The 13880-nt window shown below is 37.5% G+C and overlaps 1 protein-coding gene across 2 annotated transcripts in view; it reads right to left on the bottom strand.

The window, feature by feature from the left end:
- LOC101426206 (thiamine transporter 2) overlaps positions 1 to 13880 on the bottom strand; it is a 56450-nt gene that overhangs the window by 13709 nt on the left and 28861 nt on the right. For both annotated transcript variants that reach the window (XM_058299997.2, XM_058299996.2), the window contains exons 2-5: positions 11266 to 11444; positions 8514 to 9324; positions 5336 to 5528; positions 2171 to 2312 (exon numbers count right to left, since the gene is read on the bottom strand). In XM_058299997.2, coding sequence (XP_058155980.1) covers positions 2171 to 2312; positions 5336 to 5528; positions 8514 to 9324; positions 11266 to 11415 — 1296 coding nt within the window. In that variant the 5' untranslated portion in view covers positions 11416 to 11444. The remainder of the gene's footprint in view (positions 1 to 2170; positions 2313 to 5335; positions 5529 to 8513; positions 9325 to 11265; positions 11445 to 13880) is intronic.

Raw genomic sequence — 13880 nt, 5'->3', positions numbered from 1 at the left:
GCCCCATGCACAAGGGGTGTGCCCCGTAAGGAGAGCCACCCAGCGAGAAAGAAAGTGCAGCCTGCCCAGGAATGGCACCACACACACGGAGAGCTGACACAACAAGATGATGCAACAAAAAGAAACACAGATTCCCGTGCTGCTGACAACAACAGAAGTGGACAAAGAAGAACACGCAGCAAAACAGACACAGAGAACAGACAACTGGAGTGGGAGGGGGGAGGGGAGAGAAATAAAATAAATAAATAAACCTAAAAAAAAAAAAAGAAAGAAAGTTGTTCTAGCACTGAAGTGTCACAGAAACCAGAAGGGAAAATATGATAGAAATATGAAGATTATATGAGTATTGCCTTAAATCTAGATTTTACTTGTTTGAGAAGGTAAAAAAGTTTTGGAAATTTTGAATTCTTAAGGAAACAAAAGGTAAAACTTGACTTTTTCTGACACATTTAATTTTCCCCAGCTTTTAAGGTTTGTGCAGACTCCCCTGAAAGGTGGAAATGTATTGTTGGCCAACAAAGAAAGCTTTTCAAGCAGGTTATGCAAAATAGTGGCAAAAAGGAAGACAGACTGATGGATAATTTTAATCTCTAGTTCTTCTGTTCTGCCTAATTCAATGATAGGAATGCATTCATTTCAAAAGAAAATAGAATGGATTTGTGGAAAAATAAAGGCAATATCTAGAGGTGATTAAGGTAAAAGTCCTTAGAAGAGGTAAATGCATCCGTGAGTATACCACAGGCCAGGATAGGTGCCTTTTATAGCCTGGCATTTTATCTGAGCATGACCTCAGGAGGTAGGTATTATGCTCCTCATTTTAATGATGAGAAAACTGAGACATTAAAGGAAAAAAGAGTACATTTCTGGGGTTTCCTTCAAAATAATCCAGGACAGGAGTGGGGAAGTGTGTTGAGGTACAGATGAAACTAGATAGGCCCATAGGTGATAATAATTTAAATAGGATGAAGAATACAGGGAGTTTCTTTACACTGGTCTTTCTCTTTTTCTCTCTCTCATATTTCCAATTTCCCAGAATGAAAAATTTTTAAAAATTGAGTTATAAACATCAAGATTCAAACCCAGATTTTGCTCATTTCAAGTTTGCACACTCTCCATCATATCAGAACACATGATAATTTCTGAAAAAAACTGGAGAATAAATTACCAGCTGGAGAGTAAATCAGGAAATTTATATTTTATTTTAGAAAGTAACAGTTGCTTGCTTTGTGACTGAGTATTGAGGTATTGAGCCTATACAAATCTTAGTTTTAATTCTTACTAAATGAAGCTATCCTTCCTTCTAATGAAAAAGCATGAGGACATGCTTTTATAAAGAGAGATGTAAGACTATATATAGAGAGATGTAAGACTAACCATTTTGTCCAGGAGAATGAGTCAGCTTATTGAATTTGTGAACTAAGCTTTAATAAGATTGAACTTTAGTCAGGGCAAGGGAAAACCTTTATCAGGAGGTAATGAGAACCACTTAAATAGCAACGACTTCAGGGTTCTCAGGCAGTTCTTTCATTCTTTCACCTATTTAATGAAAAGGTCACCCATTTAATTTAAAAGATTTCTTAAAAAATAGAATATACCTTAACTACATCCTATTTACATTTCTCAATAAAAATTATTCCATGGAAGAAATTAACTAAATGAGAGGCCAGATACAAAAGGTCATATAATACGATCCCATTTATATGACATTTGAAAAAGACAGAGCTATAGATTTAGACAACCGATCAGTAATGGCCAGGGGCTGAGGCTGTGGGGAGGGGATTGGCCACAAAGGGGCATGAGAGCCCTGTTTGGGTGCCGGAACCATTCTTTATCTTAATTATAGTGGTGGTTATATGATTGTATGTTTGCCAAAAATTCATAGACCTGTACATGAAAAACTGTAAATTTACTTATGTAAATTATATCTCCGTAAACCTGGGGTGTATGTGTATATATATGTACATATTAAATATATATATAAAGCAATTGTTACTTTCGAAAATAAAATTCAAATTCCCTGATCTATGATTCAGCTTGCAATTTGCCCTCCAATTTTTCAGAAGTTATTGAAAAGCTGATAGAAGTTTTTGTGCCGTGATGGAGAGCATGTATAAATAGACGAATAGATAGAGGTAGGTATTGGAAACATGCCCTGTGTCAATGCACCCACCTGAACACTGACGGGAAGCCCCAGGCCTTGGTTGTCAACCACGATGACCGTCATGATGGTCTGGATGACCAGGGCTATGAAGGTGTTGATTCCAAACACCAGGGCGTAGCGTTCCATGCTGAGGTTCACAGCGATCTGAAATCTAACAGTGAACAAACAGAAAGACTTTGCAGTGAATGCACAAGTGGTCTTTGAAATGCAGAACAGGGAATTACAGTTCTGCAAAGGCTTTGCTCTGCTGAGGAAGTCCAGGCTTTTGCGTTCTCTTGCTTCAAGTTTTTCTCCCAGAGATGATGAGTCAGAGAAAGAGCAAGATGCTGTGGTATGATATTCCATGGGATGTGATATATATTATGATAAGAATTTAAACTAGTTAACTGTTTCTAAAATTAAACCCAATATTTCAACTACTCAACTGGAAAACTCTGACATTATTTGATATTTTTATGGTTTTGCAGTCACTTTTAAAATTAGACATTAAGGAGTGAAAATGCAGGCCAATTTGATGAATTTTCATTTATCTAGAGATTTGCATCACTCTAAATTAGCAGTTTCTTAAAAAAAATTCTAATAGGTAAATTTTTTCTCTAGAAAATCCACAAATTACTCTTTCCTATCACAGCTGATTCAATCTGTCAATTAATTCATTTTAAGTAGTTGTATTTGGTTTTTAAATTAAGTCAGGTAGAGAGTGATACTGAATTCCCAAATTTTCAACCCAAACCTGTAAGTTTCTTTCCCAGATTCCTGAAATTCCATGTAATCACATTATCATTTAAAGCTGCTGCTGGGTCATTTCATGAAGGTTTCCACAAAGTCACTCTGGAAACACAGAGCTACCCATGCAGAAAACATTGCCCAGGGCCTAGTAAGTTCTTAGAAAAAATACAGATTAGCCTCTGGGATAACCCATAATTTAATAAGATAGAACTATCTTGAAATTTTATTTGATCATGTATGCATTTCCCCTTGGCCCTATAACTTAAAGGAAAGTAATAGGAAAATTTGAAGCACTAGTTTAATTCTTTAAAACATTTTTAAAATGTTTTAAAGCATTAGTTTGAGCCTGTAAAAATAGCATGGTTAAATTAAATAAATAAAATTCAATAGCTCAATGATTTTTTTTTTCATATTGTATTCATCTTTTTTTTAAATACTAATCAAGAGCATACCATGGGTCAAGAATTAGGATGAGTACCCGGGGCATAACAATGAACAAGCTAGACAATGACTCCAGCCATTCAGAGCTTGTGGTCCAGTGGAGGAGTCATTAAATGATATGGGTAAATTGCTTTGATTAATTTTTAATTAAATCAACCAGTTTTATATCATGTAAAAGAAATAAGGAAGTAGTACAAATTATTTATGTGGACATCTTGTATTGCATGATGATTGAAATTATGGGTTATAAAATCCTGTTAGAAATTGTCACCAAGGGATTTACAGTATAGGAAATATAAAAAGAAATTCTTCAGGTTGAAGGGCATTAACATCAGATGAAAACTTGAATCTATAGGAAGGAATAAAATGCACTGGAAGTGGTAAGTATATGAATAAATATAAAAGAACCTCTTCTTGCCTTAATTTTTTAAAAAGTTCATTTTCTTTTTAATGCAAAAATAATGTACAGTTCATAACAAATATTGAGGCAGGTTATCCAGGTTATCCAGGGAAACGAGGAAAAGACAAGCCACAACATGGCTGGCAGACAAAAGGCCGACAGACCTCATGCTGTAAGATGTCTCTAAGACCTTGAGTTTAACCTTGAGGTCCCAGTTTCTCTTTCTGGGACCTCCCCTTGGCTCTGGATATTTCCAACAGGCCTCACCATTGGCCCCCACTATTGGTGGAGTAACCAATAACAGCTGGGGCCCATCTACTTATCATTAGCAAGGGGGAGGAATAATTAACAGTTTAAAAGGTGACCATTGGAGGTAGAGCTCACTCTCTCTGCCTGGAGGAGCCCACACCAAATCTTGGTGTGCATTTCCATCTTTCTCTCCCATTTTTCAGCAAGCTCTGGTCTTTTCCCCATTTCCCGGTAAATTCTTTTCACTGGCTCAACTAAACAGGCATGTTCTTAAATTCATTTATGCAACATAACTAAGAACCTAAAGGAATCCAATGCTTCCCAATCTTCAATATAGATGTAAAATAAATGAAAAATAGTAGAAAAAGCAGTATAGGCAATAAAAACGGAATTTAAAAAATCTCAATTAACTTGAAATATGGCTAGAAAAGAGGGATAAAGAGCAAATGAACAGATAAGACAAACAGTAAATAAATAGCAAGATGGTAGACTTAAACCAGTCATAGATGACTTGAAATTCATTGAGTTTCTTGGATGTGTAGATTAATGTTTCTCATCATATCTGGAAAGGTTTTCAACTATTATTTATTCAAACATTCTTTACATTCCCAGCAGATAGCACAGTACCTACCACTTACCTGGAATTCAGCAAAAATTTAGTCCATTTTATAGATAAATAACTTAGATTACTTTAAGGTCAAAGAGCATGTTGAAAATTATACAGCTGATAATATTAGGTAAAAGAAAATATTTTTAGATGCTTGCTTTCTTTCTAATTAACTTGCTAATTAATTTGCAAACTTGTTGAAAGTTAACACATTGCCACATAGAAAAGGAGCAACACCTAATCCTTTCAAGTGTTCTCAAGCAACATTGATATCCAGCCTGACCTTAGTTCATTTCTTTTTTAATTAATCTAGATAAAATATTTCAGTTTAATCCATTGTGTGATATAGTGCTTATTATCTTTATATACACTTTTACAGAACAGGTTTACTTCTATAACTGCCCTGAGAATATCTGAAAAATTGTTTCAGAAAGTTGATGCACCATTATTCAAGCAGGCAAAAGTAAACAGAATGACATTGTACTAAATTATATTGCTTGATAAAGCAAAATCAAAACCAAAAATAAATTATTACTTACTAATTGTAAGAGCAATCCTTTCCTCATTAGTAATGTTAATCAAACCCCAAGAGAAAGTTGATTAAAATAGGAATATAGTTCCATTGTCTCTTGTCTGAATCACTAAATACAACACCGAAAATTCTATTCAGAGGTACTGGAAGAATTTTTAAAAAGTATCTTGTTGCTTCAATCTTAGAAAGTTAAAAGAAAGAGAAGATAATACTTACGTGGCTATGGTTATAAGAAACATATAACTTGACTTGAATATCAAAAGACCAGCATAGCACACCCAAATATTAGTTGTATAACGCATGAGATATAGAGAACCTGCATCTGCTGCTGAGAGGATCCCCAAAGCCAACTCTCCATAAACATTCCAGTTGACTTTCACATAGCCTACTGAGAAAGCTGCCATGGCCCCTGCAAAGAAAGGAATCAACATAGATTATATCTTGTTGTTTCATGTATAAAAAAGTGTCAATTAGTTTTATCAAAACCCAGATTATAAAAGCACTGAAACATTTCCAAGCTATGGTAAAAAAAAGAATGGTGGGAAAAAAGAAAAAAAAAAGAAAAATCACTTGATCTCACTCTGTGAATTCTGCATATCTTTTTCTGCTGAAGTTTGAAATAGCCCCCTCTGAGTCTGGATTTCTGTAAAGCATAGATTGGAAACTACTTCTGAAAGTCATATTTCTTTCCTCTTCCCTTTGCAGATTTGAAACTCAGCCTCAGAAAACCGTGTGAAGGCAAAGTTCATCATCCTGGTTTCCTGACCTGTAGTGATGGCTCTAGAGTGCCATGAGGCTGACACTCTGGCAAGGATGACCCCTCTCTCTCTTTTACCTTGTCTCTGTTTTCCTTCCTTTCTGTAACATTATTTAAAATTTCCTCAAGATCTCTGACAGATACCAAACTTTTTATTCAAGAATTCTCTCTCCCCATTTTTCCTCTATGCATTTCTTTGGTCATTCCTTTGTTTGTTTATTTATTCATTCATCCATTCATTATTCACCCATTGAATATTTTCGAGCTTCTCTGTGGGCAAGAATGGTGGTAGATTTCAAGTCCTTGTTCTTGAAAATAAAACAGCCTAATGCTGAATTTAGATAAATTTATTTATAGTTTTAAAACATTTTTAGTAAAAGAGCGCTGATCCTAACCCAATCTAACCCTAACTCTAATCCAATGGTTCTTACCAACGGATGATTTTGACAATATCTACAGATGTTTTTGGTTGTCAAAACTGGGGGGTGCTACTGGCACCTAGTGAGTAGAGTCTGGGGTGCGGCTAAACATCCTACAATGCACTGGAAACTCCCCACAAAAAAGAATTATCTGGTCCAAAATGTCACTTGTGATGTTTGAGAACAGAGCCACAAGACATCTCCAGGAGAAATCCTTTTTAAAAATTATTATTATTTCTACTTAAAAAATTTTTTTTGAAGTACCTGAGCAAGGCATTGAAACTGGGATCTTGTATGTAGGAAGCCAGTATGAAAACACTGAGCTACATCAGCAACCTCGAGTTTGTTTTTTCATTTGCTTGCTGTTTAGTTTATTTTTAGGAGGTACCAGGGATAGAACCAGGACATCATACATGGGTTCAACCCCTGGAGCTACATCTGCTTCCCAGAAATCCATTTTATACCATACATTACATAGCCATACTTATAATGTATTCCCAGGACATGCTGTGAGCTGAATAGTCCATTGCTATCAGATCTCTTACTATCCTCCAGCTTTCTTGCTTTCTTTCTTAAAAGTTATGACTTAATTTGTGTAAGGTCTTGAGGTCAGCAAACCAGTCCACTTCACCTGAATTTGCCTAAAATTTTGATACTAAGTAGAGTCCTTGCAATCACAAAGAGATAAAAGAGTATTTGTGCTTAATGTGCTTTTACGTAATGACTTTAATGACAACTTTACCTTTTTCTAAACATACTCTAGGAAAGGGTCACTTATCTGGAGAGGAAAGGATCCCTATCCCATTAAAGGAGAAATTAATAAATCAGTTTCTAGGAGTCAAACTGGAATACTCAGAGAGGGAAATGAGAAGAAAATTAGCTCAACAATGGGCTCTGAAATATTCAATAACTATGTGGGTGTGGATCATCCCAACTTCAAAAACAAATATCTTCAAAGTCTCATTGATGTGAAAGTTTTGTAATGTCAGGAAAATGCATGAGTGTTATTGGGCTAAGTTCAAAGGCTTCCTTGGGCTCTGCCTTCCTAACATTAGTGTACAAATTTTGCATCAGCCCACCTCTGCATCCCTTCCCATCTCGCTCTCCTTGGAGAAGTATTTCAAACTTCACAAAACAAGTTCTGTGATAAAGGGATGAGTGCATGGGCAAGTTTGTAAAAACCCAACAGCTACTGTAGCTTCTCAGTTGGGAGGGAAGTTTTGCCAAAATGGAAAATCTATGAGGGGCTGTGATGGAGTTGAAGGGTGAATCCCGTAGTAGAAACTGGAAACCCTCAACTTCCTCACCCCCATCCCTACACCAAGACCTTCTGAGGACTTCCCTGGAGTCACTCAGTCTCACTGCCTTTCTCCTTTTGGACAAAATGCAACATCAGAAATCCATCTGTAAGTAAATAAAGACCGAGCAGATAGTTACCAGACAACTCAAGGAAATGCAGTTAATACACACATACCCACTCAAGGGGTCTGCCCCTCTCACTGGAGACCTTACCAACTCCATTACACTACACCTTGCCTTTCTCCTTTCCAGAGTTCTCTTTGTCCATTACACTGTTATCAAGGATTCCTTGTTAAGGGATACCATCCTGTTCTTACTAATGAATAAGAGTATAATATACATAAAAGGCCAAAGACAAAATAGCACAGGGCAGTACAAAAAAATAGGCTGTGGAGAGGAGGTAGGGTGAGAGTACATTTAAGAATCCAGTCTGGAGTTAACTGAAGTCTAACAGATATCTGGATATAGTAGGGAATGAGGAAGATGGGGGTGGAAAATAATCTTTTTGAGAAGGCAACATGCTTTGGCAAATCCCCATATGGAGAGTTAAGCAAAGTTACAAACACATTATTCAAGTTGTCTTGTTCGGGATCCCTTGAGATGATAAGGTAGTTCCTACAGTAATAGCTGTCAAACTTTTCTGACCCTGGCCCCAGAGAGATATATTTATATCTTGACCAGTACAAATGTGTGTGTATGTAAACAGAATCTTGAGAAAAGAAACCTTTATCCTTATAAGCTGATGTTTTCTCTATTACCAATTCTTTTTCTGAGTTCTATGCTAAATACTGACATGCATTGATTAAAGTGACTTTCAAACACCTAATTTTCAACCATGGAGTATCAGCTCTATGGAGAAGGTAATTCAGAGAGAAGCACATCCTCTGCACATTGAGAAGATAAAACCTTGTATTCCTACCTCCAAAGGTTGCAAGGGCTTCTACTGCTCCATTATATATTGTCGAACTTTGGGATGGTGCCTTGTAATCCCACAGGATTTGAACATAGTTCAAAACCTGGTTAAAACCTGCTGTGGAAAAAGTCCACCACAGAGACCAGTAAAAAAGGCACTTGGAGGAGTAGCACTCCTTCAAGTCTTGGCACCACTGTGTAAAAACTCTCAAAATCACATTTTTTGGCTTTGGGTTGCTCAACTGGCTGCCGTTCGCAGGCCCTGAAATGGTGACTGACTCTTGGCTGTCTGGTTGCTGATCCTTACGGGGCTCATCTAAGACAATATCTTTTCCTGATGGCTTTTTGGAAGCATCTTTGGATTTTGCATGAAAGAACATGCCCTTCTTGGGCATTGGTAGAAAAAGTGTGAAAAGGAAGGCCACAGAGACCGAGGCCAAGGATATGACATTGAGATAAAAGTACGACACGTTGGCCAGGGACACCAGGACCTGAGCCAGCACTGAGGCCACTGTGTAGGCCACCAGCGTTATGCTCCGACAGTAGCTGCTCACTTTCTGGTAATGCTCTGGGCTGACCACGCTGTATATGTAGGCATAGTAGGCCACCTCGGTGGCAGAGACCATCCCGTAGGAGAACTCAAGCACCTGCATGGCTACTAATCCTTGACCAAATACAAGCAGTATCCAGGTCACAATGAAGCTGATCCCCTGTAAGATGACAACCGGCTTGTAGCAGACATAATCAGTGATGACAAACACGGGGAGCAGCAGTGCCAGGTAAGAGTACGTCCAAAGAGGAAGGATGTCTCTTGTGATCTGTAAGATAATCAGGACAAGTATAAGGACAAAAATATCGGGAAGTGAAATGCACTATTTGTGTCTCATCCCTGGCACATCCATTAGTTAGATGATGTGTTCATTCAGGATACACGGCTTGACCCATTGCCAAAGTGGGTCCAATTTGATACTTGACATGAATTTCTAACAATACAATGAAAAGTAATGGAAAACTGAAACTTAATGAAACAAATTGGAAAGATGACAGATATCCATAACTTATCAATTCATACCTACTGGCATTTAAAAAAAAAGTAGCTATTGCTCTCAGTTGGATTATCTGCTCTTTAATATTTTTAAATGTGATTTGATCTGCATAAGCTATTGAAGTTGGGAAAAGAGGCCATAATGCCAAAATTAATCTTTACACTTAACAGTATTCTGGAGGCAATCCAGGGCTATTTAGGATCTGTTGCCAGAGAGCAATTAATAAAACTCTTCTTCAAAGTCAGAGCCACATTTGGAAGAACCTGACAAGTGTCACCTTTGATCCACTTCAGTATATGAATTTGCAGACCATTGGAACCCTGCTTGGGTATTTAGGCAAATGACCACTTCTAGCTCCACAGAGAAAAGAATGTCTTTGAGTCTATTTTCTGCTCTTCCACATTCTTGGCCTTAATTCATTGGATTTCTATGGAGGACCCAGGAGAAATTGCTTATTAATTGCTTAAAAGTTCATTTTGACCACAATTTCACATGAAACATTGGTTGCATTAGCAAATTAACTGAACCCATTATTTCAGTTTCTCTAAGGAGAAAGTACAGTGGATAAAGATTATATAAAGAAAGTTGGGGTGGACCGTCTCAAATCCCTGTTCTTTCTGAATTTTCAGGCCACTGAAAGAAGCCCACTGATTTACTGAGCCTGAGTATGTCCTTTGTTTTGACCTGATCTGTACCCTCAACCCCTTGGGATTACAAGGTAGAGTTTTACCTAAGTGTTCTCAAAGCCTGGTAGACCTTTATTCTCTCTCTTCCTGGCTTCTAACTGTAGTCATTGAACCAGGAAGGCTGAACTCCAACCTGCTTCTGTGACACTCTCTGAAGTCTAATTCTAGCAAGGCGATTCCTCCCTGAAAAACCATCTCACACTTAATGGCATTAGAGACTGACCTGTCCTTGTGTTTACCATGAGGAAAAATGGTGGATTGGTTTAGGCGGCAAAGTTTCCTTGGTGTGGGAATAGGGGATATGGATGATGGATGGGAAAGAGAGGTGATGGGAGATACAATTGTTATGCCTCACTTGCCAAGCAACCAGCCTGTAAAACTGCTGCTGGTGAAATCTTTTTCCTAAAGAAAATGAAGATTCAGCTCCTTGTCTTATCTTATTACTCATTGGCTTAAAGCAGTGGTTCTCAATCTTTAGCATTTATTAGATTCACCTGGAGGGCTTGTTAAAAAAAATGGGCCCGAGAATTTACGTTTACATTTTTAGCAAGTTCCCAGATATAATGATGGTCTAGGGACCACAATTTGAGAACCACTGACTTTTATAGGCTTCTTGGAACTAGGTTCTGTATATGACCTGACTAAAAGTTAAAATCAGCCTCAATATTTATAAATAGAGAAAAAATGTTCACGTACTTTTTCAGTAACTTTTTTCCCCCAAATGTTACATATATTATACTCTAATACTTACTTTGATAGCTAGGGATGACTTATTTTATGTTAAAGTTAATACGCAAGAAAATCTTGAAATATTGATACAACTAAAAGACTAAAGTAAGGTTGTTTTGCTCCCATTCCATTATTGTTATAGCAAAAGGGTTTATATTTTTACATGACAAGTACATGAAAAATTGTAATACCTATTTGAGAAAGCAAGAAGCTCTGGTTTTTGCCCCTACCCAAGGCTTTAGACTTTAGTTCTAAATAAACTTAAATGTAAGATTGGCATGTTGGTTGGTTAACTTACCACACTGAGGCTCATATTTTTATCTGGTCCTGCTAAATAAGGCACAAAAAATGGCTCTGATGGTTTCATCATTGAGAAAAATCCAAATAAGCAGAGAATTACTGTGGGAAAAACCCAGGAATGGCTTGGTGAAGTTTGCTCACAATCCATGCTTGTTTAAACTGTCACAGAAAAAACAACTGAAAAACAAAAAACAAGTAAAGTCAGTTATCAATCCAATTGATTTTTTTCATAAAATGCATATTCTCTTTCCCATGATCTCTTTGTCCTTTGGTCTAAAAACATGAAAAAAAAAAATCATCTTGACAGTGAAAATATATCACATGCCAAAATACAGGAACCTGAGTCTCTTCTTTTAGGTTCCTCGTTCTAAAGAGAAAACTGATGATTACTGGAAAACACCATAGTAAGAGATTATGTTTCAATTTCCCTCATCTGGAATGGTGGGATCACTGATGGAAAATTACTCTCCTTGCTCAGTCAAATTCTCCATTAGACTTTTATAAGTTTAAAAACAACAACAACAACAAAAAATCAGGGAATTTATCCTGAGGTGGAAATCTTGGGTGGAAGGTGAGACTGTGAATTTGGTAAAAGTTAGACAGTAAAGAGAATGGCCAAGGTGTAAATTGCTAAGGAGACATCTGTTTCATGCTCTGTGGGCCCCCATCATGAGCCTATTAACATGTAGCTATTGATGAATTAATAATTCATTTTAATGAGTGCTTTAATATGGTGGATAAAATAGTCTTTGGGGAGTAAAGATTTATGAAAGAGATAGGGTCCCTTGCTTTTTCTGGGGGTCAAACTCACAGTGAACATTGGTTTAGCCTAAGAACCTCAGTTAATTTGAACTGCCATGCATCTAGGTGATTTTATTTATTTTTACTGTGGTAAAATACACAGGAAATTGACTATTTTAATCATTTTAAAGTACAATTCAGTGGCACTAAGTATATTCACTATAGTAACCAAAACCATGGAAACCCATAATGCAGTCACTTCCATTGTCCCCTTCCCTGGGGTTAATTTTTTTTTTTTTTTTTTAATTTTAAGTTTTTTGTTTTGTTTTAGGTACCAGGACCTCAAACATGGGAAGCCTGCACTCAACCACTGGGCCACATTGGCTCCCCTGAGTTGTTTTTTTCATTTATATACTTGTTTGCTTTTGTTTTTAGGAGGCACCTGGGAACCAAACCTGGGACCTCCCATGTGGAAAGCAGGTGCTAAACTGCTTGAGTCACATCCATCTCCCAATTGTCTTTAATACATACTTTCAGAACAAGAACTACATGACACTTAAACAAGATTTCAAGGATGAAATTAAACACAATACTTAAAAGTATTTTTTTAAGCCTTAGTTGATAGCTGGCCTTGTTCCTGTGTTATTTCATTTATATTGCTAGTGCTGAAAGGCCAGAAATTAAAGAATTATAAACCTCAAGGCTGGATGATAGAAGGGAAGATAAGGGTACCCTTTAGAAAGATGAGCAAAAGCTCCAGGTGAAATCCCATTTAGTGTGATTTGTTCATTTCCTCCCTGAATCTCCCCACCTGCCTCTCCTCTCTCTCCATAGTAATGCTTCATCTCCATTTCAGCCCTGGTAAAGCTTTACAGCCTGATGGACAAAAGCATGGACTCTATAGTCAATCAGGTCCAAATTCTTCTCCACTATTTACAAGCATGTAATCTTTGGCAAGTTATTGGACCACAGTGCCTCAGGTTCCTCATCTGTAAAATGGGGATGAAAAACCTACCTTGTTTCATGAAGATCAAATGCACTGATATATTAGATCAATACCTGGCCCACTGTAAGCCATCAGAAAGTGTCAGCAATACAATTTGTAGTACTGTTGGCTTTGAAAGGCATTGACATATTGATTGGCACATCTCCCCGGTAGCCTGGGGACTCTGAGGGCAAGGATTCATCTTCATCCCTCTAGCATCCAGCTCAGTATCTGGCCCATCAAAGATGTCCAGGGAAAGCTTGTTGAAAGTCCAGTCATTGGACCAAAGACCACTTTCTAATGGCCAGAAAAATTCAAATAATATCAAGAAGGTGTTTTCCAAGTGTTCAGGTTATTTCAAGTTATTCTCTGTGGTGGGGACTACAAGGTGTCATTTGGTTCCCCAAAACATGTAGGTAATTCTTAAATTGATTTTGGAAAAAGGAAAAGAAGTAGAATCACAGTAGAAGGAACATGGGTTCTGTAGGTGAGTAAATCTCAATCTCTAATCCACCCTTTCAAGTTGTGTGGTTATGGACAAGTTTCCTAATGTCTTTGGGCCTCCCTTTTCCTCCCCTGCACAGTGAGGATTGGAAAGTCCATCATGCATGTGCAGACATCAGGAAAGCTCCTGATATGCCTCTCATGTAGCAGGTGCTGAAGGCAGGTGAGATTCCTGCCTCTACCTGGGAAATATGCGTAACCCCCATTGAGCTTCCATGGCAATAGACAGGGAAAGTATCATCTTTGTACAGCTAACAGCATACTCAATGATGAAGGACGGAAAGCTTTCCCGCTAAGTTCAGGGGGAAGACAAGGAAGCCCACTGTCACTGCTGCTACTCAGAATTGTACTAGAAGTCCTTGACTGTTAGGCAAGAAAAGGAA

This window comes from Dasypus novemcinctus, chromosome 7, assembly GCF_030445035.2.
Source record: "Dasypus novemcinctus isolate mDasNov1 chromosome 7, mDasNov1.1.hap2, whole genome shotgun sequence".
In the NCBI taxonomy this organism is placed as follows: domain Eukaryota; kingdom Metazoa; phylum Chordata; class Mammalia; order Cingulata; family Dasypodidae; genus Dasypus; species Dasypus novemcinctus.
The sequence above is the reverse complement of the archived record's forward strand: the minus strand, read 5'-3'. Positions and strand labels throughout refer to the sequence as shown.